At 45.0% G+C, this 25,670-nt stretch overlaps 1 protein-coding gene across 4 annotated transcripts in view; it reads right to left on the reverse strand.

Moving 5' to 3' along the window:
- LOC148031405 (RNA helicase, ATP-dependent, SK12/DOB1 protein) overlaps positions 1-25,670 on the reverse strand; it is a 228,864-nt gene that overhangs the window by 58,618 nt on the left and 144,576 nt on the right. For all 4 annotated transcript variants that reach the window (XM_087684930.1, XM_087684931.1, XM_087684929.1 and 1 more), the window contains one exon: positions 24,801-25,149. In XM_087684930.1, coding sequence (XP_087541056.1) covers positions 24,801-25,149 — 349 coding nt within the window. The remainder of the gene's footprint in view (positions 1-24,800; positions 25,150-25,670) is intronic.

The raw sequence follows: 25,670 nt of genomic DNA on the forward strand, positions 1-25,670 counted from the left end.
GCAGCAGGTTCTGGGTGGAGATCACGGATGGACTCCCAAAGGTGGACTCGTGGATAGTTGGAGGACACTTCAACAACCTGGAGGCTTTGGAGGACCAGCAGGGCAGAGGCAGAAACTACCAGGGCATGGCTGGAGAGGAGCAAGAGGCTTTTTGCTGGCAATAGGAGCACGCGATGCTTGGAGAGACCCTGCCTTCCGTAGGAGGGAAAGGTCGCTAGACTTCTCTTGGGGATACAGGCGGCTAGGTGGAGTCCTATTGGAGCGGTTGGACAAGTTTTGTGTGGGAGAGTGGGGAGGCTCTCATGGAGGCCAGATTGAGCAGTTGCCACGTACCAGGTTGTCCGATCATTGCCTCGTTCTCCTGACACTTTGACCCCCCAGCATCCGCCCTAGACACACAATCTTGTCGGATCCCTGACTTGATCTACAGGAGGGAGGAGGTGGCAAGACAAATAGAGTAGATTTGGACCAGAGAGTGGGACAAGAGGGACTGGATAGTAGAGGAGGTTGCAGAGGTCCTAGCCGAGTCGAGGAGAATCTACCAAGAGGCAACCATATAGACCAGGCAGCAGAGCTAGGAGGAGGAGAGAGCAATCCGGCGAGACCATGCAGCCACGTAGAGATTATTACACGAGGCACCAGGGGATCGCACCCCCACGCACAAGAGGTGCGCGCACAAGCAGCCATTGCTGGCCTTGAGGACAGGCATTCGGAGTTCTCTTTCCGAATCTGGGCAGCCTTCTGGGCGCGGAAGGGGGACACGATGTGCAGGGAGTTCTTCTAGGTGCACCAGTCTCGCACCGCAGGAGAGCAGATATGCAACCTTTGAGATCAATATGGGAGGACTTATTCTAGCCCAAACGAGGTGATGGAGATTTCTACCGACTATTACATGCGCCTTTTCAACAAGAGACAGCCTTAGCTAGAGAACAGAGATGTAGACACAAGTCTAGGATCACATCCCATCCCTCGTCACAGAGGAGATGGGACGCTCCCTTCTAGCCCCCTTCATAGAGAAGAAACTAGAGGAGGCTTTCCACTAATGGCCTTCTAGGAGATTTTCACTTCAGGACAGATGCCAGTCAGTCTTTCAAAAAGCCTTATCAGTCTTCTCCCCAAAGGGGGAGACCAGTTGGAGCTTTCCCAGTGGAAACCGATCACCTTATTGTCACTAGCCTATAAGGCACTAGCAAAGATGATTGGTAGGCGATTACGCCCCGTGCTTCCAGACATCATCCATGACACACAAACAAGCTTTGTCCAGGATAGGAGCATCCTAGACAATGTATTTACCTTCTTTGAAGCGACAAAGTGGACTCACCACAATGGGCAAAGACTGGCCGTACTACTCTTTGATTTCAAAAAAGCTTATGATAGGGTAGACTGGGATTTCCTAGAGGGCACCATGATGAGGTTGGGATTTCCCCAGGTTTGGATTCGCACGGTCTCCGCCCTTTCTAGATCAGCCACTAGCAAGGTTCTCATAGGCGGAAGGCAAGGGGAGGAGTTTTGGCTGGAGAGATTGGTTTGACATGGCTGCCCCTGGCCTCTTACCTGTTTCTACTCTTTGTAGGGGCGATGTCTCACTTCCTCAGGTCATGTGTGAGCGGATTACGCTGGCTCTGACTTCCAGTGAGAGAGGAGACTGAGTTGTTAGACTCAGAGTATGCACATGACACAACACTCTACATAGAGGACGATGAGTTGATGCTGGAGAGAGTGAGGTTGGTCCTTGACGTGTTCTATTCTTCAGCGGAAGCAAAAATAAACTGGCGAAAGTTGGTTTCCTCACAGACGCGGACTCTAGCAAGGAGTGGGCCAATCACCTGGGATTTAGATGGGTGAGCAGAAGGCAGACCATCTGCACCTAGGGTTCCAGGTGGGACTCGACATCACTCCTACCCAGCAGTTTCTTCTTGTCCTTGATTCTATTTGGAGGAAACTAACCTACTGGAGCACCGCTAATCTCTCACTAGCCGGCCGAGCCCTGGTGGTTAACCAGGTCCTCCTAGTGACGGCCTAGTACATTGCCTAGTCCGAAATTTCCTTTGGTCAGGGTCAAATGGTTCCAAGGATTCTAGGGCCAAGGTGGCATGGGCGACCATCATACGGCATCAGTTCATTCAGAGGGAGGGCTTGGGATCATAGACCCAAAGTTTCAGAGTATGGCCCTCTTGGGCAAGCTAGTTGTCCGCGGCCTCACACCAGACACGCAGACCCGAAAGGTCTCTTGCAGGAGGGCCTTCAGGACTATAGACAGAGGCTAGGCGGTGAGTGGAGGCTGTCCCTAAGATGAGTCTTCACATCAGCCCAGATCACCCCCCCCCCCCCCCCCAGATCACCTTTCCTACGCAGCTTACTCCCCGTATTGCACAGTCTCCGTAAGGCCCTAATCCAGAGCCCCCTAGGCTGCCAGGAGAAGATAGACCGTCAGTCGGTGATCTAGAACCCCCTAGTCAAAGATCGAGAAGGGGCACAGATCGAAAAGGGTGCTATATGGCGAAGGATGTAGCATGCTCCTCTCCACACGAGTCGCGCCTCCTCACATGACCAAAGGCAATGCTTTGGGGTTTCCAGAGGCTGTTGTGTGCAACACTTACAACCTCTCTCCGCCAAAAGCCTCCTGAAACCACGCCTTCGAGATATGTCATTCAGTAAGACTCCCTATGAGCTCCCATACCTCCGAGCAGTCTGCTGTGGGCTCCAGTACCTGGCGAATGAATAGAGCCTCCAAACCGACCACTGCACACCCATCTGCCAGGTACTGGAGCCCACAGCAGACCGCTCGGAGGTATGGGAGCTCATAGGGAGTCTTACTAGATGGCATATCTGAAAGGCACGGTGTCAGGGGGCTTTCGGCAGAGAGAGACTTTTGGGGGTGATCTGGACCTCCATCATCCACTCCCTCAGAAACCAATGGGATCAGGTGCAAGGCGACTCCAAGGCTCATCAGGAGCTCCATTGTCATTTCATACGCACTTGGGGTGGCCAGGACCTGTTTTTTGTGATGCAAGCAAGCAGCCCCTTTTGGCGATACACCCCTCCCCATGGCTTCTTGCCCCCATCCCTGCCAAACCGCCTTGAGAGGCTTGTATACATGATGTATTTGTGACTTTGCATCAACCCCAACTAGTCTCTTGAGCATGAGCACTCCGTTGTAATCAGTTTCTTTAAGTAATATAATCAGCCACATTTTACTTGCAAAAAAAACAACAGTTTGAGTTGCACATCAACTTCCAAGGGATAACCAAGATGTCTATTAACCCCGGTGGAAAGAAAGCAAAAAGAAAATTAAAAAAACATAAGAGCAAAGAAGAAGAAGGTGGCCCATTGACTGAAGAAATAAGAGGAGAAAAGGCGAAAAGCGCAAGGACAACCTTAAAAGTGCAGGGTAAGTGCAAAAGAGAAAATGTGCATTTTAAATATAAAAGCAAACTCTAAATCTTTGTAAAAGAGCGCCAAGCTCCCTCCTGTGCAATTTGTAAATGTAGACGGCCATGGGTGAAGGCACAATGCAAATAGGAAGGAAATAGGAGAAGAGGACCTCAGCTAAAATGGCCGAGCATGTAAAAAATAAATGGGTACCCAAAGGGGATTAGGGTTTTTTATAAAATGCAAAAAGTGAATGAATAAGCTCATTCTTGTGTATGGCCAAAACTGACTCTTCTTCTTCTTCTTCTTCTTCTTCTTCTTCTTCTTGCTTGCTTTAGCTTGTGCTTGAGAGAGGAGTGTGAGGGAGTGAGTGTGTGAGTGTGTGAGGGTGAGGGACCGTGGTGGAGAAGCTCTCCATCTTCTCCTCTCTTCTTTTCTTCTCTTGTCTCATGCGTGGCAATGGAGCATGGAGCTTAGAGCTTGAGGATCGAGCTTGGTTGAGCTTGCACATTAAATCATGGAGCTACCGAAGTACTTGAGGGATGAGGCAACTCGATCAAGCATGGAGGTAAGCTCACTACACTCGTAGGTGTCAGGTGTGAGAGCAGGTACGGCTATATGAGAGGTAACCATTGCACTTTGCTTGAAACACTTGAAGCAATAAGCCGTCCGTGGATCTTGGCGATCGAGCAAGAAGCTCCCACATTTTACTTCCATTGCCAGAACCAACGGATTCAAGCTTTGAGTGCTCGCACGCTCTGAATCAAGCATTGAAGTAGGTTTTGCTCCGAACCGGTACTTGAGATATGTAGAAAGCCAGGGAGTTGAAGAGATATTCGATCTCCTTTGCAACTATGTTTTTTCTAGTCTTTTGGATTTAGGTAAGTAGATTAGATTAGTGTAAGTGGTTTCTTGTGATTTGGATGCATTTACATAAGGAAAAAAAGAGGAAAATAGAGAAACACATAGTAGGATTTTTGCTGTAATAGCACGCCCAAAAGGAAAAAGAGAGCTTTAAGGCATTAACACAGCAAAGAGAGAGAAGGGGAAAGTAACAGGGCAAGAGAGAAAGGGTTAAAGAAGCCAAGAGGACAAAGACAAGCTCATTGTGTGCAGTCACTTGAGAGAGGAGAGAGAGAGAGAGAGAGAGCTAGAGGGCTAGAAACTATTTCGTGCCCGGCAATCTTCACCATTGCCCCTTCGAGCCCCGCAGGTAAGCTCTGAGTATGCCTTTGTGTTGGATAATTGCTTCCAAGATCATAGTTGAGAGATTGACCAAGGCGTGTGTGAGATTTGTCGTTATTCTTGTCCTTTTGGAACTTTCACCACTGCACTTGGACAAATTCCATAGTCATTCCAGTCCTGCTACCACTTGGACAGTCCAAGTCACAAGTCCACTCGACAACCAAAAACCCTCCGAGTCTGAGACTCGGAATCGGACCCTAGACATAATTCGGACTCGGACGGCCGAGCCACAGCCACTCAGACTTGAACAGGTCCATTCGGATCCAAGACCTAATTCGGCCTCGGATGGCCATCCACATGGACTTGGACAGCCGAGTGCCAAGTCGCTCAAACTCGGACAGTCCAGACTCAAACAACGTTACTCAGCCTCGAACAGCCATCCACTCGGACTAAGGCAATCCGAGTAAGGCACCCGAACACTATCACTCAGACAGACTACACAAAAGCCAAATTCTGGCAAATTGGACCCACCTAGGACAGGCAAAGGCTATGCCCAATCCGGACGACACCCCCGTAGGCCTCCAAACGCATGGAACAGCTCATAGGGCCACCGCACTCACGACTTGCGATCTAATGGCCCAGAAAACAAGTGTCGCACTGATCCTCAGCCCCACATCCCGATAGAGACCCCGCCCATAGTACCACTTTACATGATGGCCACAAGCCCTAGTAGACAACCAATGCTTGTCCCTTTCCATATTCCATCTAACAAACTCAAACTCCAAGGGACCCTTGAATACTTGACAAGAGGGCTGGCAAGTAACCCAACTGCCAATCTCAAACCTCTGAAGGATCTCATGGACAAGCCAAAGTGGTAGTGGACCAAAGTGCACAACTTGAACCTGATTGACAATTGGGCAGTAATCACGGATGAGAAGAGGGTTGAGGCTAGAAGCCTAGGAGATGATGAGCAGTCAAAAGATAACGATTCAGATGACGAGTATGAAGACTGCTACTCTACAAATGAGGAAAGTGAGGAAGAAGCCGACGCAATAGAGTATGACACAGATGGCCAAGTGATTGAATAGATACGAGTAGACTCCAAGCCACGAAAAGCCAATGTTTTTAGGATCGAAAGAGGAGTCTTCAGAATAGAATGCAACCATACTTGGTTGGACCACCTAGGGGTGATAGACTACGAGTAAGTTGGATTAGTTCAACCAAGTGCCACACCACTCCTTAGAATAGAATCTACCTCGCAGTTGCAACCACCAGGGGAAACTCCTCCTTCTAGCGAAGGTTATGAGTTTGACTCCAAGTTGAAAGTGAGCTCTGAGAGCAACCCAAAAACGCCCCGACCACCTAAGGCCAAACACATCAAACCCAGTCCATCTAAGGTGCGAGCGGTTGAAAGAGGACAAGAGAAAGCAATCAAGGGGATTGAAAGCCGAAGAGCAATAGAAGCCCTAGGACCTACCTAAGCGCTTCACAAACTTCAAAAAGAGCGACACGGTAGTAATCTTGTTAGGAGCTAAAAGGCAAGGATAAGCAAATGAACCTATCGAAGGGCCTACAAAGGTTAAGGAAGCCAACTTGGTAAGGGAAGGGAAAAAGCCTCGACCTGTGTTCATAGCTGACGACCTCATTGAGCAAGAGGAGGCTGATCTCCTTGCTCTCCTGCGAGAGTACATAGATGTATTCGCTTGGTCCTTAGATAAACTTAAAGGAGTCGATCCAAGGGTCGTAACCCATAACATCCCGATGACTCCTGATGCAACACATGTTAAGCAGGGGATGTACCCAATGAATCCAAAGCATGCACACAGTGTCAAGAAGGAGATAGATAAGCTGTTAAAAGCCAAATTCATCTACGAAATCGAGCACACTGACTCAATATCACCCATACTGATTCTCTTGAAGAAAAACGAAAAAATTAGAGTGTGCGTAAACTATAAAAAAGTCAATGCTACAACAAAGAGAGTGAGAGAGTAGTGGGAAGAGAGGCCTACAGTTTCCTAGGCGGCTTCTCAAGTTATAACCAGGTGCAGGTACACCCTGATGATAGACATAAAACAGTGTTTGCAATGAAATGGGACATGTTTCTCTATATAGCCATGCCATTCGGGCTGACGAACGCACCAACTACCTTTCAGTGCCTCATGTATACCATCTTCAAAGACATGCTTAGGCGAGAATTGAAGGTGTTTGTTGACGATCTATGCATTCATTCCAGTTGGAGAGAACATGTAGATAAACTTCGTGCAGTATTTGAGCGGTATAGACTATATAATCTCTCCTTGAACCTTCCTGAAGTGCCAGTTTTGGGTAAAACATGGATGTATCCTAGGGCACGTGGTGTCTAAGAACAGCATTCCCACCAACTTCTCCAAAGTCAAAGTCATTATCGATTTACCACCACCCACAAACTATAAAGGAGTTCAATGCTTCCTAGGACACACACGGTACTATCGGTGATTCGTTTTAAACTATGCATTGATCACTAGGCCCCTTTACAAATTGTTGATCGTATTTGAGTGGACCAAGAAATGCCAGAGCGCCTACGAGAAACTAAACACGGCTCTCATGACTGTGCCGATTCTACAAGCCCCAAATTGAAACATAACATTCCACATGCACATTGATGCATCGAAATTTGCCATGGAAGCTGTTTTGTGTCAACCTGGTAAACATAATCTCCATTATCCTATGAGCTTTGCTAGTAGACAACTCACGGATATGGAGATGAACTACTCCACAATGGAAAGGAAAGGCCTAGCCATGGTATTCGCTATCAAGAATTTTCGTCATTATCCTTTGGCTACACCCTTTGTCTTCTTCGTTGACCATCAAGCCTTGCTTTACCTAGTGAACAAACCTTGCGCTACAAGATGCATAGCTAGGTTGTTGCTTTTGCTTCTAGATTTTGACTTCTTTGTCGTTGTACACAAGGGTAAGCCGCATTAAATGTCAGACCATATGTCCCACATACCCACACGAGAAGCTGCTAATGGACAAAGAATTGTAGACGACTTGCCCAATGCGCACTTGTTTAGTAGGTCCAGGGGGGGAGACCTTTTCACGGCCGATCTAACGCCATATTGGGTAGATGGCATAGTACAAATCCTAGAGCATAGACTGCCTGAGAGACCTATAGAGAAGGTTAGGCTAAAGCGCCTTATCCTTAAGATTCAACCCTATCAGTTAAGTGCTGACCAACTCTATAGACTAGGATAGGATGGGTTGTTGCAAAGACGCATATGTGAGCACGAAATGCATAAGGTGCTTGCTGAAGCACATGGTGGAATTGCTAGAGGGCACTTCAACAGAGACATTACACAACGCAAGGTGCTACAATCTCAGCAATGGTGACCCACCCTATTCTGCGATACTGCTAAGTTCGTGAAGCATTGCAACAAATATCAAAAGACCAAAGTACCCATCCATAAGGACCATATGAAATTGACCTCAATAATAGCATGACACCCCTTTGAAAAGTGGGGGATCGACTTTATTGGGCCAATCAGCCCCATAGGGTAATACTTGCAGGCCAAGTACATCTCTGTAGTGACACATTATCTCACAAAATGGGCCGAAGCTCGGGCCACCAAGAAGAATAACGCTAGGACCATGGCTAAGTTCCTTTGGAAGCACGTGATCTTATGATTCGGTTGTCCAATTGAGCTAGTTAGTGATCAAGGCACGCACTTCATTAATGAAGTGATTGCCCATTTACTGTCTACATTCTTGATCTTTCATAGAAAACCATCATAATACTACCCTCAAGCTAACGGTCAAATGGAATCCACGAACAAAATCCTAGTGAACGTGTTGACTAAGGTAGTCTCTGCCTCACGCAGTGACTCGGACAATAAACTCATGGCAACACTATAGGCCTACAGAACAGCCTACAAGACAGCCATAGAGCAAACACCATTCAAGCTTACTTATGGGACTAAAGCGATCCTGCTAGTGGAGTTTTTCATTCCAAGCTTGAGAGTGGCAATACACGAGAGATGGGATGGAAAGGAGGCATGGACGGAACGCCTGGTATAGCTAGAACGCCTTCCTCAGACCCAACTCCTTGCTGTCCATGCATTAATCTGAGAAAAGACAAGACACAAGAGTTGGTTTTACAAACATATCAAACAACATGACTTTGAGCAAGGCGACCTAGTGCTAATGTACTCTGTGTAGGGCCATAAGCAGAAGATGAAGCTTAGAGGATTAGGACCTTTCAGGGTCCGCAACATTAGTCAAACTAGCAACGTACAGCTCAAGACCCCGAAAGGAGAGGACGTAGGCTTCTTCAACGGCAATCGCCTCAAGAAGTACTACCCTCAAACGCACCCACTGCACGAGCCTCCAATGCTAGAACCCCTTGAAAATATGAGAGTTGCCACTATCACCAAGAAAGAGGATGGGGATGAGGAAATGATAGAACCCGCCTACTTATGTATATTAGTGATTGCCCAAAAGACACACGTCTTGGACGCACTTATTGACAAGGGAGCTAACTTTAATATTCTTACACACGATCATTTGATCCTCATTGGTCAGCCCCAACTGTAGCCTACCAATACTAAACTCGACCCATTTGGGGGACAATCCTACTCACTTCTGGGGAAGTGCAAAATAGCGGTCTCTATCGAGACTAAGAGCCTATCTATGATCTTCTATGTGATGCCTAACACCAAGGCCGCTGGTAAGGAATTGCTGCTAGGACGTGCATTCAAGAAACAGGCACACTACACTATCGACAATGACTGGAGGGGATCAGGCGGAAAAGAAGACAAAATTTGAACCTTAAACTGAACTTTAAAAAAGTAAAAAGTACTGATAAAAGTCAATTTGTACTTAAGGAAAATTTTCATGAAATGCTGGCCGAAACTATGTGGACTGATTGAAGCAAAAATTTTCATTTTGTACTTGAGCACTTCATCTTTCCATAGCATATATTCATAACCCCCTCATCTTTTCGCAAAAAGTTGTTTCAAGTAAACTAATAGTGAGCTCTCGCATCATGACAAGAACCCGAGATGGCCAGGCACAATAGAGGCAGCAAGCTCCCATTCACGAAGAAAAACACGACAAATACGACCTAACAATAGAAACAAGGGCCTTCAATCAACTTAAATTCAAAAGCATTCATAACTTAGAGAGTGTGGTGATGAAAGAGCAAGCCGTAAAACAGATGGTTCACCAGCGTAACCTTGGTAAATATATGGAGAAGGTTGGCCAAGCCATCGACTACAACAAGTGCGTGGAATTCCTACAACTTTCGATGCGGACAGGAACCGTGGCACCATAACAAAGAGACAGGGAGAAGAGATTCTCAAAGTAGAAGTGGAGTTGAGCCGCGAAATGGTAGAAAGAGCTCTAGGGCTAGTCAATAAGCACGAGAGGCGGCCCAAAAGATATGTATACAGTATGCTAAGGATGGACAAGGCCCAACTGTACACAAATGATAAGAGTTAGCTTGGCCAACATCCCCGACCGCAACATCATGGTGCAAGCAAAGACAGTCCATGCTTTATTCTCCACTCACAGATACAATGCCTTGACGAACAAGATTGAAGTGCCACTACTCGAGAGCATCACAGCCAAGTTTCTAGATGAGATCAACTAAAATGGCTACATGCATAAGACCATGGAATCCTCAAGGAAAGGTGTGAGAATAGGAAAAGAGCGGAGTAGACATTGGAGAGTGTGTGAGCACGACACCCAATGCAATAATCTAAAGTGTAAGGTGCAAGTGCAAAGTAAAACCCTTAAACCTTAGGGTTGTAAGAGGGTGTTCACACCCGAAGTATGTGAAACACGATAAGTACCCAAAACTTTGTAACATAGGCACATAAGATAAAGGGAATAAATCCGGGGAAAAAAACCTCTCCTACGGAGAGTAAAAAGTGCCCTAGTGCCCTACTGAAGATCACTGACACTACTCTGTGAATGTAGGTGTGAGTCAAACCCAACAAATCCCCTTGGAGTGAAGAGTGATCAAGATACAAGGGTCATCCACCAAAGGAGATCAAATTTAAAGCATTGCGAAATGCTTCAAATTTGTCACGAGGAAGAGCGTTGGTGAAGATGTCTGCCACATTACTGGTGGTAGGACACTAAACAAGGCTGATATCTCTTGCATGTAGCCTCTCTCTGAAAGAGTGATAATGGATCTCAATGTGTTTCATGTGTGCATGAAACATTGGGTTCCGTGCCACTGCAATGGCACTTTGACTGTCGGCAAACAAAGGAGTAGGCTCTGTGTGACAGATACATCTAGATCAGCTAACAAGCGTCTAAGCCATACACATTCAACTGTGGCAGTGAAAGTTGCCTGTATTCAGCTTCACATGACGATGTGACAATAGTGAATTGTTTATTACTAAACAAAGAGATGCAATATGAGCCAAGAAAGAAACAATTACCACTAGTGGAGTGACGAGAATCATAATCACCAGCCCAATCAGAATCACTGTAAGCATGTAAATGCAGTGATCCTCCCTTGGCATAAAGCAATCCAAGAGTTCTAGTACCCTACAAGTAATGGAAAACACGCTTGACGGCTTGCCAATGTGATATGCGAGGCTAATGCACATATCTACTCGGGCTGAAATTGCAAACTGTATGTCCCTCAGTGTTACATAGGTAGATAAGGCATCCAACTGCTCGACCATATATGTGCATATCAAATAAGCCACTGTCATCGTCCAATGACAACTTCAGTCCACATTCCATTAGTGTACAAAACTGGCTTGCAATCCTATAAGCCAAACCTCTCAAGAAGTTTACCAATGTATCTCGATTGTAACAATCCAATGCCTCTAGCATCATGAATGAACTGAATGCCCAAGTAATAGTGCAAAGGCCTCAAATCTAACATCTCAAAAGTTTTCTGTAAATTTTGTTTGAATGCTGAAATTTGATCAGCATGTGTCCCTATAAGCACAAGATCATCAACATATAGACATATGACCAGCAAGGATCCCCCCTCCTTGCATACATAAAGAGGAGACTCTGATGAGTTGTTTATGAACCCTTGGCTGAGTAAAAAGGCATCAATCATTACATATCAAGCTCGAGGAGCTCGTTTCAAGTCATATAAAGCCTTTTTCAACTTATAAACCAAGTGTTCGGATCCCTCAACAAAAAGGCAATGGGCTTCTGCACATACACTTCTTCTTGAAATTCCCCATGTAAAAATGCAATCTTTATATCTAGCTAATGCACAGTCCATCCATAATGGGCAACCAAAGCAACCATAGACCTAATGGTAGTCATGCAGGAGGTAGGAGCAAATGTCTCCTCATAGTCAATGCCTTTCTTTTGTGCGTAGCCTTTGGCCACAAGCCTGGCTTTATATTTGTCAATGGATCCATCTGCATTCCTCTTCAGCTTATAAACCCATTTTGTTCCAATGGCTTTCTTCCCAATAGGCAAAGACACTAATCCCATGTTTGATTCTTTATGATGGAATCAAACTCAGCTTGCATTTCTGCCATCCAATGCGCACTATGTTGTGCATCCTCAAAACATTCAAGCTCCTCATCATCAACTATATGTGCTACCATAACAAACTCCATGGTATGTGCACCATCATGTATACGTCGTACTAGTAGAACCAGCAATAGGAGCATCCAAATGACTATCTTTCATACGTCGTACTAGTAGGACCAGCAATACGAGCATCCAAATGACTATCTTTCATAGTCTGTATATACCATCTAGGTATTTGTCTAGCCTCCTGACTGTGTATAAGCTCTTGCTGAATTTCAGATTCAACACCTTGTTGAATATTCAGATCAGCCATGGGCTGATTTTCTGCATTACCTCATGGAGCAACTAGCTGAACATTAAGTTCACTTGCTGAAGCTCTAGATGTATCACCGATGAAATGGGCAGTAGCCCTTCAAAGAGATCATTGGTAGCCTGATATGTGTCAAAACCAGCAGGGGATAATTCTGATTTTTCATGAAAAACCACATCCCTACTGACAAATACCTTTTTAGAGACAAGATCATATAAACTATATCCTTTGCTCTCACTGTTGTACCCCACAGCCTTGTTATCCAACTTCTTTCTGAGTACCTTGGGAATGTATGCATATGCAAGACACTCAAAAGTACGAAAATGCCCAACAAAAGATTTCCAACTCTTCCAAGTCTCAAAACGCATGATATTCTTTAATGCCTTGGTGGGGCATCTATTCAAGATATGGCAAGCACACATAACTACTTCCATCCAAAAACTGTGTGGCAAGCTCTTTGCTTTCAGCATACATCTGTCCATCTCCATGAGTGACCAATTCTTCCTCTCTGCAATCCCATTCTGCTGTGGAGTATAAGCAGTAGTGTACTAATAAACAATGTCCTTCTGCTTCAAAAAAGAATTCAACACAAAGGACATGTATTCCCCCCCCCCCCCCTCTATCCGAATGGAGAGTCTTCACCGTGCAACCAGATTGGTTTTCAACAAATGCTGAAAAGCCAAAAATGCATCATACACTTAACTTTTTCACTAAAGAGTAGATCTAGCAAAAGCGAGTAAAGTCATCAATAAAAGTGACGAAATAGTAACAGCCACCCAATGACTTTGTCTATATAGGGCTACATACATCTGAGCGCACAATCTGTAACCTAGCAGTGGCTCTAAAAGCAACATCACGGGGAAATAAAAAACTATGCATTTTTCCAAAATTACATCCCTCGCACAAGTGCTTGGGAGGTCTCTCTAAGAGAACTGAACCATCAAGCATCTGTGTATATACTACAAAAGCATTAAGCTACCATAGTTTACATGCCCCATGTGAGCATGCCATAACTCCACATGTAACATAGCAGGAGTAAAAGTGAGCGCTAAATAGGCTAAATAATCAAGTGAAAGAATATCCAACTCATATAACCCATGACATAGAGTACCATTCAAAACCAAAGTTATGTGTTCCTTACCTCTCACCATGCATTTGTTATCATCAAAGGTGACCTGCAAACCACACCGTGCCAAAGAAGAAATAAATAACAAATTCTTCTTTATACCTGGCACAAACAAGGCATCCTACAAGCAAAGAATAGAGCCATCAATGGCTGTTAGCACAATCTCCCCAATACCTCTAAGAAGGTATGATGCATTGTTGGCACACTGTACAAACTTGCCAACCAGGGCCGCAATAACAAAAGCAAACAAATCTCTGCAAGATGTGATGTGCCTAGAAGTACCTCTGTCAAAAAACCATGTGTTTGCATCCTCAGTAGAGCTAAATACTCTATCATCCCAGGAAAAGTCATAACTGCATGTGTCAAAACAATAGTCCATGTCTGCAACAAAGGACGCTAACTCAATAGTAGTGCAAGGTGCATCAAAAATAGTCTTCTTTAATTCTTTTTTCTTCTCCTTGGCTATGCGCTTTCTACACTCAATGATGTAATGGCTTGGCTTCTTGCAATTGTGGCACTTCCCCTTCCTGGATTGCGTGCCCCCTTGTTTCTTATTGCCTTGTGAAGTGCCTGAAGTCCCGGAGCTCTATGGAGCATTCTTTGCTTGGCTGCCCTTGCCCTTCCGTCATGCCATAAAAGCCTACTCAGAGGCTATAACATCCACACCATTGTTCTTTTGTAATTGCTCTTCCTCTAAGAGCAAACCGACTAGATAAAGCAAAGTAAGTGGTTGTGAGGCAATCCTCGTAGTGAGGTTCAAGACCATATGAAAGGCCAAGTACGAGGGCGGCAATAAATTCAAGGTAGTACATATCATCTGTGCATCTGAGTAATACTCATCGGCATTCATAAGCTGCTCACGCAAGTCCTGAATTTTATTTAGGTAATCCTCCATAGAATCACCCTCATCCATCTTCACTGTGTCAAGATCTTTCTTTAAGAAAGAGATGCAGGTCTCATTCTTTCCGGCAAACATCTGCTCCAAGGTCAGTCATGCTTCTCGTGAAGAAGCTGCAGACCAAATGGGAGGGATAATAGACCCTTGAACTGCCAATGCAATCAACAACAAAGCTTGTTCATCCCGTCTATCCCATGCCTTTTGTGTTGTTGATCTCTGGGGAAGTGGCTCCACTCGAGCAAGCTGAACACGCTGAGTTGCCCGTTGTCCATGTCCTCCTGGAGGAGTAGTAGCAAGAGCCACAACTCTGGCCCTAATTTCTTCACCGCTGACATGATCCCAAAGATTCTTCGCAATCAACACATTCTTCATCATCACGGGCCAGAGTGAATAGTTGTTGCCATTCAACCTATCCTCGGATACATAAGTGAATACATCACCTCCCTGATTTGCCATGATAACCAACATTGATTAGAGAGAAAAAGAGCAATGTCTTAAGCTAGACCAACATGGAAATCTCAGAATTTCCAGAAACTATAGCAAATGCCTTGCTGTAATTAGCAAATTGAAGCATACTATGTCAAAACTATCTGAAATGCACGCAGTCCAAGGTGCAATTAATGCTCAGCGCCACTATAGATGCGAAAGCCCCAAAATGCTCAGAATCAGGCTATTTCAGACTGAAGCTGTACTACATGTGCCAATGTCTGCTCAATACCGAAAAGACCCAAATTTCTTGACAGACATGCCAAGAAATCTCTGCAACTATCGTGTCCCAGACATGTACTGAAGCTGATATTACTTGCCCGAGCAACAAGCCCTTCCAGAGAAGTATATCTGAATTAAAAATTGATTTAAAAAAAACGTTTTTACCTCCGATTCTGAGCTGGCAAGTAGCAGCTGGAGGTCAAGATGGAGGCAGAAGCCTGCGCAGGTGGCACACTGGGGACTGGCGGCGAGATAGGCCAGGCCGCGACTGGCAGACTAGGTGTCACAGGCTGCAGGGGCGGCACAAGACAAAGGGCTGATGGTGCAGGCATGCAAGTTGCACGCAGGTGCAGGTCACAGGGACAGGGCTGCGCAGGTGACTGACTGTGTGGTGCAAGCAGCGGGCCTGCTTGGAGCCGCCACTGAAGGCCAATGGGAGGCACTGCTAGTGCTGTGGATTCCTTGATGGCCATCCTGGCAATGCTGGCTAGAGGGCGGTGCTCTGACTGGCACCGCCTACAGGAAATGGACACTAGAGCAGATATAATGCTGCCTAGCGGGACAGATTGGCTGGTGGCTCTGCTGGAGATGGTGGAGCTGTTGACAACAACAGAGGAGCTAGAGACTATGGCTCTTAGGTAAGCTGAGCTGAGGCTGAGCTCTGATACCAAATGTGAGTCCAGGAAGAGATCGAAGCTTAGCTAAGAGTGGAGTAGAAAGTGTAGAGTGTGTTAGCACGACACCCAATGCAATAATCTTAGTGTAAGGTGCAAGTACAAAGTACAACCCTTAAAACCATAGGGTTGTAAGAGGGTGTTCACACCCGGCGTCTGTGAAACACGATAAGTGCCCAAAACTTTGTAACATAGGCACATAAAATAAATGGAATAAATCTGGGGGAATAAACCTCTCGTACAGAAAGTAAAAAGTGCCCTAGTGTCCTGCTGAAGATCAACAACACTCCTTTGTGAGCGTAGGCATGAGTCAAACCCAACAAAACGCTTGCCACATTAGCCAAAGCTATAGGTGGATAGTCTCCGGCTTCAACAGCAAAGATAGCAAGGGAAAAGCCAGCAGCAAAGACCTCCAACATAGGCTTTGGAGGTTTACTCAACGCCATCATCTGGGAGGCCATTGGGGACTTGGAAAGACAAGAAGTGAAAGAAGAAACCCTCGAGCACTCACCAGCCCACAGATCGCTAGTGTCATCACCCGAAAAGAGGGAAGCTCCACCCCAAGCCCACCAACAACAAGAGGCTTCGAGTGAGAGAACCATCGGTGAGGAAGGAAGGAGGGCTCAGTCCCATCGAGCCGAGGCACAAAAAGAAAAATCAAGCTGAGCATCTCGGGGAAGAGGAAGAAAACCGTAGCAAAAGAAGACCAAGAAGTAGAATCCGCACAAAGAGAATTGAGAGAATTAGAAGATGAACTAAGAAAGAAGCATAAAGAGGAAGAGAAACGAGTAAGAAAGATGGAAGAGGAGTCAAGAAGGGAGAAAGAGGAACGAAAAAGAAAGCAATGGAAAACGAGAAAAGGCTGAAAAGAGAAGAAGACGAGCAAATGGCCCTAGCTTTGCAGTTGTCGGTAGACCAAGCCTCCCAACCCAAAGAGCTCATGAGGAGAAGCCCAGGGGATGAGCCAGCAGCCTCCAATGCTCCAACAGAAGAAAGAGTTCAAGAGCACATTGTACCAGGCAAGGAAAAGGCCCCCATGAACCCACCACCACTGGCCTTGATTGCCATGCTAGTCACCACCCAGGAGACCTTAGAAGGGGGAGTGGACCAAAGCAATGTGGTGGCGTGGATACAATACTTGCTAAACTTGATGAGGCAACTCGGCCCAGTGCGCAATGGTAGAGCTCCAATAATAGGAACAAAGAGACCTATTGTCGTGGATGCCGAATCTAGAAAGGACCCAAAGAAGTCCAAGGTCGAAGCATCCACAATGTCTATGACATTGGCCATGCCGGCAACGATCAACTACGACGAGTACGTGGAGGAGCTCCTAGACCAACTTGAAAAGATGAAGGAAGACAGGAAGGCCGCCATGGCAGAATTGGAAGAGGAAAAGGACATGTTCGTTGCCTACCAAATAGAGAAGACAAAGCAAATAATCATCTATTAGAGGCAGGTGAATGACCTAAAGAAGAAATTAGAAGCAAGGACAAAAATGGAGGCAAAGAAGGAAGAAGAAAGTGCAAAAGACCTACAAGTGGAAAAGATAGAGGGACAAATGGAGCTAGAAACAAACTTCTCAAGCCTCATAAAGGGGCAAAAGGATATGGAGGAGCAATTCAAACAATTAAAGAACCTAGGAGAGGAGCTCACCGAGGAGTTGAAAAGGGTAAAGACACAAGCCCATGTAGAGTTCCAAAAGGAGAGGAGACAAAGGAACAACTACTGAAGGGACTACAAGAGGTTAAGGCCCAAAAGGACACGGAATCAACTAAAAAGCTATTGGAGGTGGAGAACTGACTCCTCGGGACACTCCAAGAGCAAGAACGGCTAGAAAAAGAGTTGAATCGCCACAAACATGACAAGGAAAGATGTTGTCAATATGGAAAGAATAAGAAGAGGTGGTGAAAACACTATCACAAGAGCTATAGCTGAGTCAAGGCAAGATGGGGGAGAAGGCGGAGGCCTGGAAGAGAGGAACCTTGGAAGAGTCAAGGACCTAGTCAGACGCCTTGCCCTAGCAAAAAGCAAGAGAATCATTGTGGAAGCAAGGGCCAAAGCAGTGAAGGCAAGGCTAGAGGTCCAGCAACATGCCTTCCTCAATATAATACTTCATGTAACTCAAGCCCGGAATGACAATCCTATGGACGGGCTAAAGAGAAAGCTGGCGGTCTTAAGGAGAGCCATAAAATATGGGCTCCAAGAACATACCCTAAGGACCAACACTAGCCTAAGCCTGACGCAACAAAGGCAGCTCTTGATGCAAGCAGGGCTCTCGATAGAGGAGTTAGAGCAGCTCAAAATTGAAAAACATGAGCACCGAGAGCAGCCAACCACAACAGCCCAGGTAGAAACACCAAGGGACGAAGGACTTGATTTTGAGCAACCTGCCGACACAAAGGCACAGCCTGGTGAACAAAGTCCTCCCCTACCTCTGACAATGGAAGCAAAAGGCCAAGAAGAGAATGATCTTGCCACCGCAAAAAGAACCTTTGAGGCCAAAAGGAAACGCAGAGAGTTGGCTAACTTCACAAGAAAAAAGTTTAATGCCAGACCACAAGACATCCCCAATGTCCAAATGCCGCAAACCAAGGAACAACTACCTATCAATTGGACACTGGAACTGAACCATTGGGAGCAGTAGGAGAACAGGTACATGCCATTTGAATTTGAATTTTTCTACCTTTCTACCCTGAATCAAGTGCTACCCCCTCCACTAGTTGAATGAGCCATCCAGGTCGCGAAGAGGCTAGGGAAGTGGTGGCTGGACGAGAGGGCAAGAATGCCCACGTTATGAAGAAGAGAGTCTGCAAGATACTGAGAGGATAAGGTCACGGAAGAGCTAAGAAATGTCAAAGGCTATGAAACCCAACCCAAATGGCGTCGAAGGATCTCGGACACTAATTTTGAGGCATGGATGGCTTTTTGCAACATGCTACCATATGAAAGGGATGACCCCACCTAGATGGCTTACCCGAGGCACCATGGTGTGGATTTTGACCAAAGGAAGCATAGCAAGTACAACTTTTCTTTGATCTACAATGTTAATGCCGCCACTCTTGAAGAATACTTGACCTGTACAGCACAATACCTATGATCTTCTATTACTCACTTTTTGGACAAATTCACGGCATGCCTCAACCCCGCTTTTCTTCCCACTTGTAATTACCTCCGCCTCTTGCAAATTCTACTAAAACAAAAACCAGTAGACCAAGAAGAGCGCCTGCCACCTCTCTATTTTGAGGTCAATGTAGGGATAGACAGCTATGCAATGACCCGCCTAATGTTCAGATCCACTCTCTTGCAAGCTTCTGGCATGAGCCTTTTAGAAGATATGAGTGATAGTAAGTTCTCAAAATGTAATCATCCTTTTCTCTCTACTACCTCTCTCAATGTAAGGATTAACCAACAAAAGGGCTACATGCAAAGCCATGCATTCCTTAGCAAATCTCTTAGGCCCCCTCGAAACATAACTACTGAAGAGGATTAGGATGATGTCTAGCTTGCTCACTCCCAATGTATCTCAAAAAATAAATAAATAAATAAATAAAAGACCCAAACAAATCAAAAGGAAAGAAACAACGAGCTTTTCCATGTAATATGAGAGAGCCACATCAAGTTAGATGCGTCTAGTAGCCTCGGTCAGCCGGCTCCGGCTCCATGCCTAACCCCCTAGCCCTCCCTATCCCCCCACTTCACACTTAGGGCACATCAAGGGGAGGACACACCCTAGAGAGTTTGCACTCGCCTATGCTTACACCTATCTCCCTAAGTCAAACCCACAACACCTCCCCTATACACAAATTGGGTCCTCAAGTGTGGGACAATACCACAAGTTTCCTTGAGGTTCGACCCAACTCCTAGTTGCACTCGCACGGATACCCCGCACTGCACACTAAGGTAGACACACCCCCAGGTAGTGCACTTCCTTTGTCTTTCTCAAGTACACTCAACAACTAACAACTGCGATCAACCACCGACATCAGAGGCCCCCATTACCCACTCAAACCTATCCTCGACCTCCGTAATCTCTCATCCAATTTTCTGCTCCTTATTCTCCCCGTCCAAACTCCACGAAATCCCACCATTGACCCACATGGCAACCCTTCAACCACCCAATCCCACATCAACAAGTCCCTGCAAGTGCCATGGGAATGGCACTCAACTAGGAGGGGGATAATGTTAACCCTAGGGCAAACAAAGCAAAAAGAAAATTAAAAAGATGCAAGGCAAAGCGGAAAAAGGCTGCCGGCTGACGAAATAGGAGGAAAAAAGGCCAAATGCGCTGGACAACCTTAAAAGTTCAGGGCAAGCGCAAAAGAAAAAATGTATATTTAAAATATAAAAACGCACTCTAAATCTTTGTAAAAGAGCGCTAGGCTTCCTCCTGTGCAATTTGTAAATGTAGACGAGCATGGGTAAAGACACAATGCAAATAGGGAGGGAATAGGAAAAGAGGACCTCAACTAAAATGGCCGGGCATGTAAAAAAGAGATCGGTGCCCAAAGGGGATTAGGATTTTGTATAAAAGGCAAAAAGGGAATGAAGAAGTTTATTCTAGCTCTCCTCTTCTTCTTTTTCTTCTTATTTTTCTTGCTTGCTTGAGCTTGTGCTTGAGAGAGGAAGTGTGAGGGAACAAGGGAGTGAGGGAGTGAGTGTGTGAGGGTGAGGGACCGTGGTGGAGAAGCTCTCCATCTTCTCCTCTCTTCTTCTTCTCTTCTCTTCTCTTGTCTCGCGCACGGCAATGGAGCATGGAGCTTGGAGCTTGAGGATCGAGCTTGCTTGAGCTTGCACCTTGGATCGTGGAGCTATCAGAGTGCTTTAGGGAGAAGGAAACTTGATCAAGCATGGAGGTAAGCTCACTACACTCGTAGGTGTGAGAGCATGTACGGCTATGTGAGAGATAGCCATTACACTTGGCTTGAAACGCTTGAAGCAATAAGTGGTCCATGGGTCTTGGCAATCAAGCAAGAAGCTCCCTTAATGCTCGATAATGTCTCCCTACTGAACAGCCATACCGTGCCACTCCTACTCCAATAAATTTGATCCAATGCAAGTAACAAGGGGGGATACAGCAGCATTGATACCAAGACTTGACGCATGTCTAAACCATAGTAACATGGAATGGGGAACGGGAACAGTGACAGGAACGGGGGACGGCTAAAAGCAAGGAATGGGAACGCGGAGTGGAACGCAAGAGGGAACGGCATATATAAATAGCATTTGAAAATGTATGCGTGTGATGTGGTGGATGGATGTGTGGGTATAGTAATAGGGGATGCCCGTTTTGTAGCTTCCCGTCCCAATACCATCCCCATGTTAGAGCCCCCTCTCATGGTAACAAGGGATGGCAATTCATTATTCCTGTCCCCGTCCCTATTCTCATCCCTATCCCCAAAACCGGTCACATCTTACTGTGTGTGTGGGTGAATGTATACTACCAAAGACCATACAAAAAAACCACCCCCTAAAGGACACCCACTCCATCAAAAAAAAAAAAAAAATCCCAATTAAAAATGTCCCCTAACAGGGGACGACTGTTGGGGACGGTCAGGACAGGGGACGTTCCCGTCCTATTTTGGCATCCCCATTCGGCCCATCCGTTCAAGACAGTGTTCCCGCATTCCGAGGCCCCGAGACAGCCATTCCCTGTTACTATGGTCCAAACCATTCCCAAACATCTAAAGCTTTGTGCAGATTAGAGGCATCCGCTTGTAGAACCATAAATGTATCATTAGCCAAGGCCTGACCAATAAAATGTTGTTGAAAGGGAGAGATAAACCAGCTAGTTGTCCTGTATCCACAAGATGGAATAACTTTGAAAGAATGGGGTGAGTAGCCAGTGCAAAAGAGAGAGGGCTAAGAGGGCAGCCCTTGAGAACCAATCGTGCGAAGAAAAAGGGCTCAGTGACTCCACCGTTTAGCATAACATAAGAAGTAGTACCCATACTGATGATATAGATCAACCTAGACATACGAGTCCCAAAGTCCATAGCTTGCCTGAGATTAGTAATAAAAAACCATTCCAAGAAATCAAATGCCTTCTCCAAGTCCAACTACACCAAAACCATCTTGTGCTATGTGTGGCATGCATAATCTATCATCTATGATCATCTGTGCATTCAGGATACTGTGGCAAATGTTTGTGCCCTTGATAAACCCATATTGGTATGGATGCACAAGATCAAGAAAGTATTTATGTAGACGATTTGACATCTTTGCAAAGGTCTTATACATAGTACCCATTAATCAAATCATTCTCCAGTGAGTAAGTTTGGAAGGGGGGAAACCTTTAGGAATCAACTTAATCACCCCTTCTTTCCACGATAAATGTACCATCCTAGCCAAGGCTTTTATCGTGAGGCAAATGCAACACGATATCCATAGCTTAACCCTCACACATATCAACTTCCAAAATTCATGCATATCCTAGAGAACCTGATCTTTGACCAAGGCACAAAAGGTTGCACGGGCCTAAGCAACATGAGGAGAATGCCAATCTCAAACAATATACAAAGAATAGGTTAGGGGTACATGACCATGTGTTTTTGTACATTTTGCAACCTGACCACATTCTCCCCTGCAGGGGGTGCATGCAAAGCCCGAGCAAATTTATGAGTTTACAACAACTATCTCGAAGACCATCAGTCAAATCCCTAAGCTTAGCTTGTTGATAAGACTGCAGCAGCTGAAAGCCTTGAATAAGTTCACCTAGTTTTGCAAATAATGAGATCAAAAAAGCATCCTACAGAAAATCAAGCAATATAGGAAAGAACCAAGGGCAGCATGTCCTCCACAGGATGCAAACACTGCCTATTAAGCAATGCATGTGATGATAAATCCCATATTGTCTTGACACGTTCTGCAAATTAAGAATCAATCTTTCAAACAAGTCCAAGACTTGCAGTGGTTGCAGTGGAAAGTCACATAGAAACCTTTCAATCAGTTGGCCCATGTATCCGTTGAAAACTGCATGCTCAGAAAGGAAAACTTAAATCGCAAGGGCACCCTGCCGAAGAGGCCCACAAAAGCATCTATGTGCTGCCTAATCATATCAAACTACAAACAGAAATGATCAAACAAAACATATTGCTGCAACACCATCATTTTCAAAATCTCTGGTCAAAAAAGGTCCTCGTGCATAGCATAGATACGGTCCAATCAAGACCATGTGGCCAAGTATTGGACCGAGTGATATGTAAACCCTCAAGCCAATGGAGAGAGCCATGTCCAAAGATCCTCTTTGAGGACATCCATCACAAAGGCATGCCAAGTCTGGCTTTCCAGGTTGTCCATCAAAGAGTATTCCAAAGTAGACTGGAAAGAGTCAACACACATTTTAGGCAAACCCCGTCTACCCAAGGATAGAGATTGGTGTTAGTTTCGACTCTAAGACAATTGTTTGGCCAATAAGTGTGAATGGTGACACTAGGGACTAGCATTAATCAATTAATTAAGCTAATCTAAGAATCAAGAGAGGTTAGGAACCACTTCAGGTTACAAATATCCTAGCCAAATTAATTATGGATTGGCACATTTAATTTTAGGCAGAGTCAAAAGAGCTGAAATTAATTTCATTATTTAATTTTGAAAAATAATTAAATGGCCGGATAATGCTGAGAAATGGATTTAATGGAGATGACTCCACAAGGCTTGACAATGCCATGAGTCATTAGGTGCATTAAAGGCCAACAAGCCATAGAATCTGCCCCTAAAAAAATATTTCAACCACTAGAAAGCGTCCATGAACATCATTCTTAATAAGTACTGGCTAGAATTTCTCATGTATCATCATAAGGGCACCAGAATAGTGTCTGGCTTTGCCCTTCCAGGGTTTATTATGTACTCCACAGCATTTTGTTTGCACGAATTCAGTAGCAGTTTGTAGCCCTTTTAAGTTAATGATTCATCTTTTCTTCAAAGCCACCCAACAATGATATTTTTAAAGTATGTCAAACCTCATATCTTGAAAATTAAACCTAGAAGCACCCAGATTTCCCCTTTCCCTCAGCCTTTTATTTAGATATCCCCTGTTTTTCAATTTGTTTAGGGTTCTCTTTTTCTTTTTTGGTGGTGGCACCCTTCTGTATGAAGAAATCTGGGCGGTTCAACTGATACAAGCAACTTTTGATAGGGCCTAGAACTAAGAAGCATCCAATCTTTCAGGAAAAACATCTTGCAAACCTTCAAGCATGTCAAGGATCAACCAAATCACCAGATATGGAATCTCAATATCTGAGAGAAGAGATCTACCCTCAAAAAACAAAAAAGGAAACTCCTTGATTATACCAGAAAACGAAAACTGGAGACTAAGGAGTACACATGGGACCTGGTAGCATTCAGCATGCAGTGGCAGAGCCTGGCACAAGTAACATGATATTTTCCCCCTACAAGAGAGAGTGCATCCTCAAGTTTCAGTCCATTGACAAATAATTACCGTAGTAACTCCTGAGCATCACAAACCCTAGGGATCACCAAAATCTTTTGACCCGCTATGGAGATCAATCAGGATCACTCACACTAGTCATTTACCTTTTCTAATTTTGGTGGCTACTTGGATCAACACACTCTTGAACTTCACTCACATTTATTGATTCAGTTGTGGTTTGCTTATAAGAGTATAAGAGGGAAACGTTATCAGAGTGTCAAGGAAGAAATGGCAAACATGGGAATGCCTTTGGTAAACAAGACAAAGTTGCTTGAGATCTTGATTTGATATTCATTCCTCATCCTTCGATTCCGCCATAATACCTTATGAGAATCCAAACGACTCATTCTGAAATACGACTGATGAACCTGACTCTCATATCAAGAGATGGTTTCGCATTGAGTATTCAACCACAGTTTTCAAGTGTTCTCTGGCCTTCTATTGCTTCTGATAAGTGCAGACTTAGTCATCCCATGATTGTGCCACATGCAGATCAAGCTTTAAGAAGTATTCGTGAATTAATAACAAGAGCAGAACTCTGGCTTAAGAAGATTGTAACGGTTAAACCCATGGTATATTCACATGAAACGTAGAATTAAACTCACAGGCAAAAGCCCCTTCTTTGATAGGTTGTTGATTAACGAGTACCACTGGGATGTCTCTGATTTCCACCCACCAATATTATTGCTTCTTTGGGTCCCCAGAACAGATCCTGCAGGACCTGAACCTTTTGGCCCAGTGTTACCTTTACCCAAGCTGGATCCACGCCCGGAACCCCCACGACCTGCTGCACTCCCTCTGGCTTGAGTTCCCACTTTCGGAGAGTTCTTCACCTTAAAAGCATCTCGAGCTTCTTTAACTCCTTGCGGCAAGAAACTATTATTCTCACATATTTTGTATAGTTCACCTGAATAATAAAGGCAATGCTCCAAGGGCACTGGCCTTCGACTTGTTCTGCAATCAACTCTCAAAACAATTAGTATTACATTTCAAAGGGGATATTTCCATTACTATATTTTATAGTAACTGTAGATAGAATGTATGTAACATGTCTTTCCCCAATATGTAATACACTGAGCACACTCTAGTACATAGCATAAAAACAACTACTCTGCACATGTTGGTTGAATTTGGTAAAACAAGGTAAAACTAAACAGTTTCTGCACTTGCAAAACGAAAAGCAAAACTAAAATGTTCCCTACTAAGTAATGCCAAAAGCACATACCAAAACTCACTCAACCAATCTGTCTTCTTTAACAGCAGAAAAACTGCAGAAGTGGTCCTTTTAGTTATACGAAAATTGGAAGTGCCAATTGTCTGGTCCTTGAATAATTTGGAAATAGTCGACACTCCCCCCTTCCAAGATGACCCTGACAACCCCTCACACTCAGAGGAATTCGGTCATGCAACAAGATCTCTATCAGCTGCACATACAGCATACATGGATCTCACCCCAGCAGCCCCTTCCCCTGAAG

This window comes from Lygodium microphyllum, chromosome 9, assembly GCF_053477565.2.
Source record: "Lygodium microphyllum isolate KBCC chromosome 9, Lygodium_microphyllum_v1.1.10, whole genome shotgun sequence".
Lineage (NCBI taxonomy): Eukaryota > Viridiplantae > Streptophyta > Polypodiopsida > Schizaeales > Lygodiaceae > Lygodium > Lygodium microphyllum.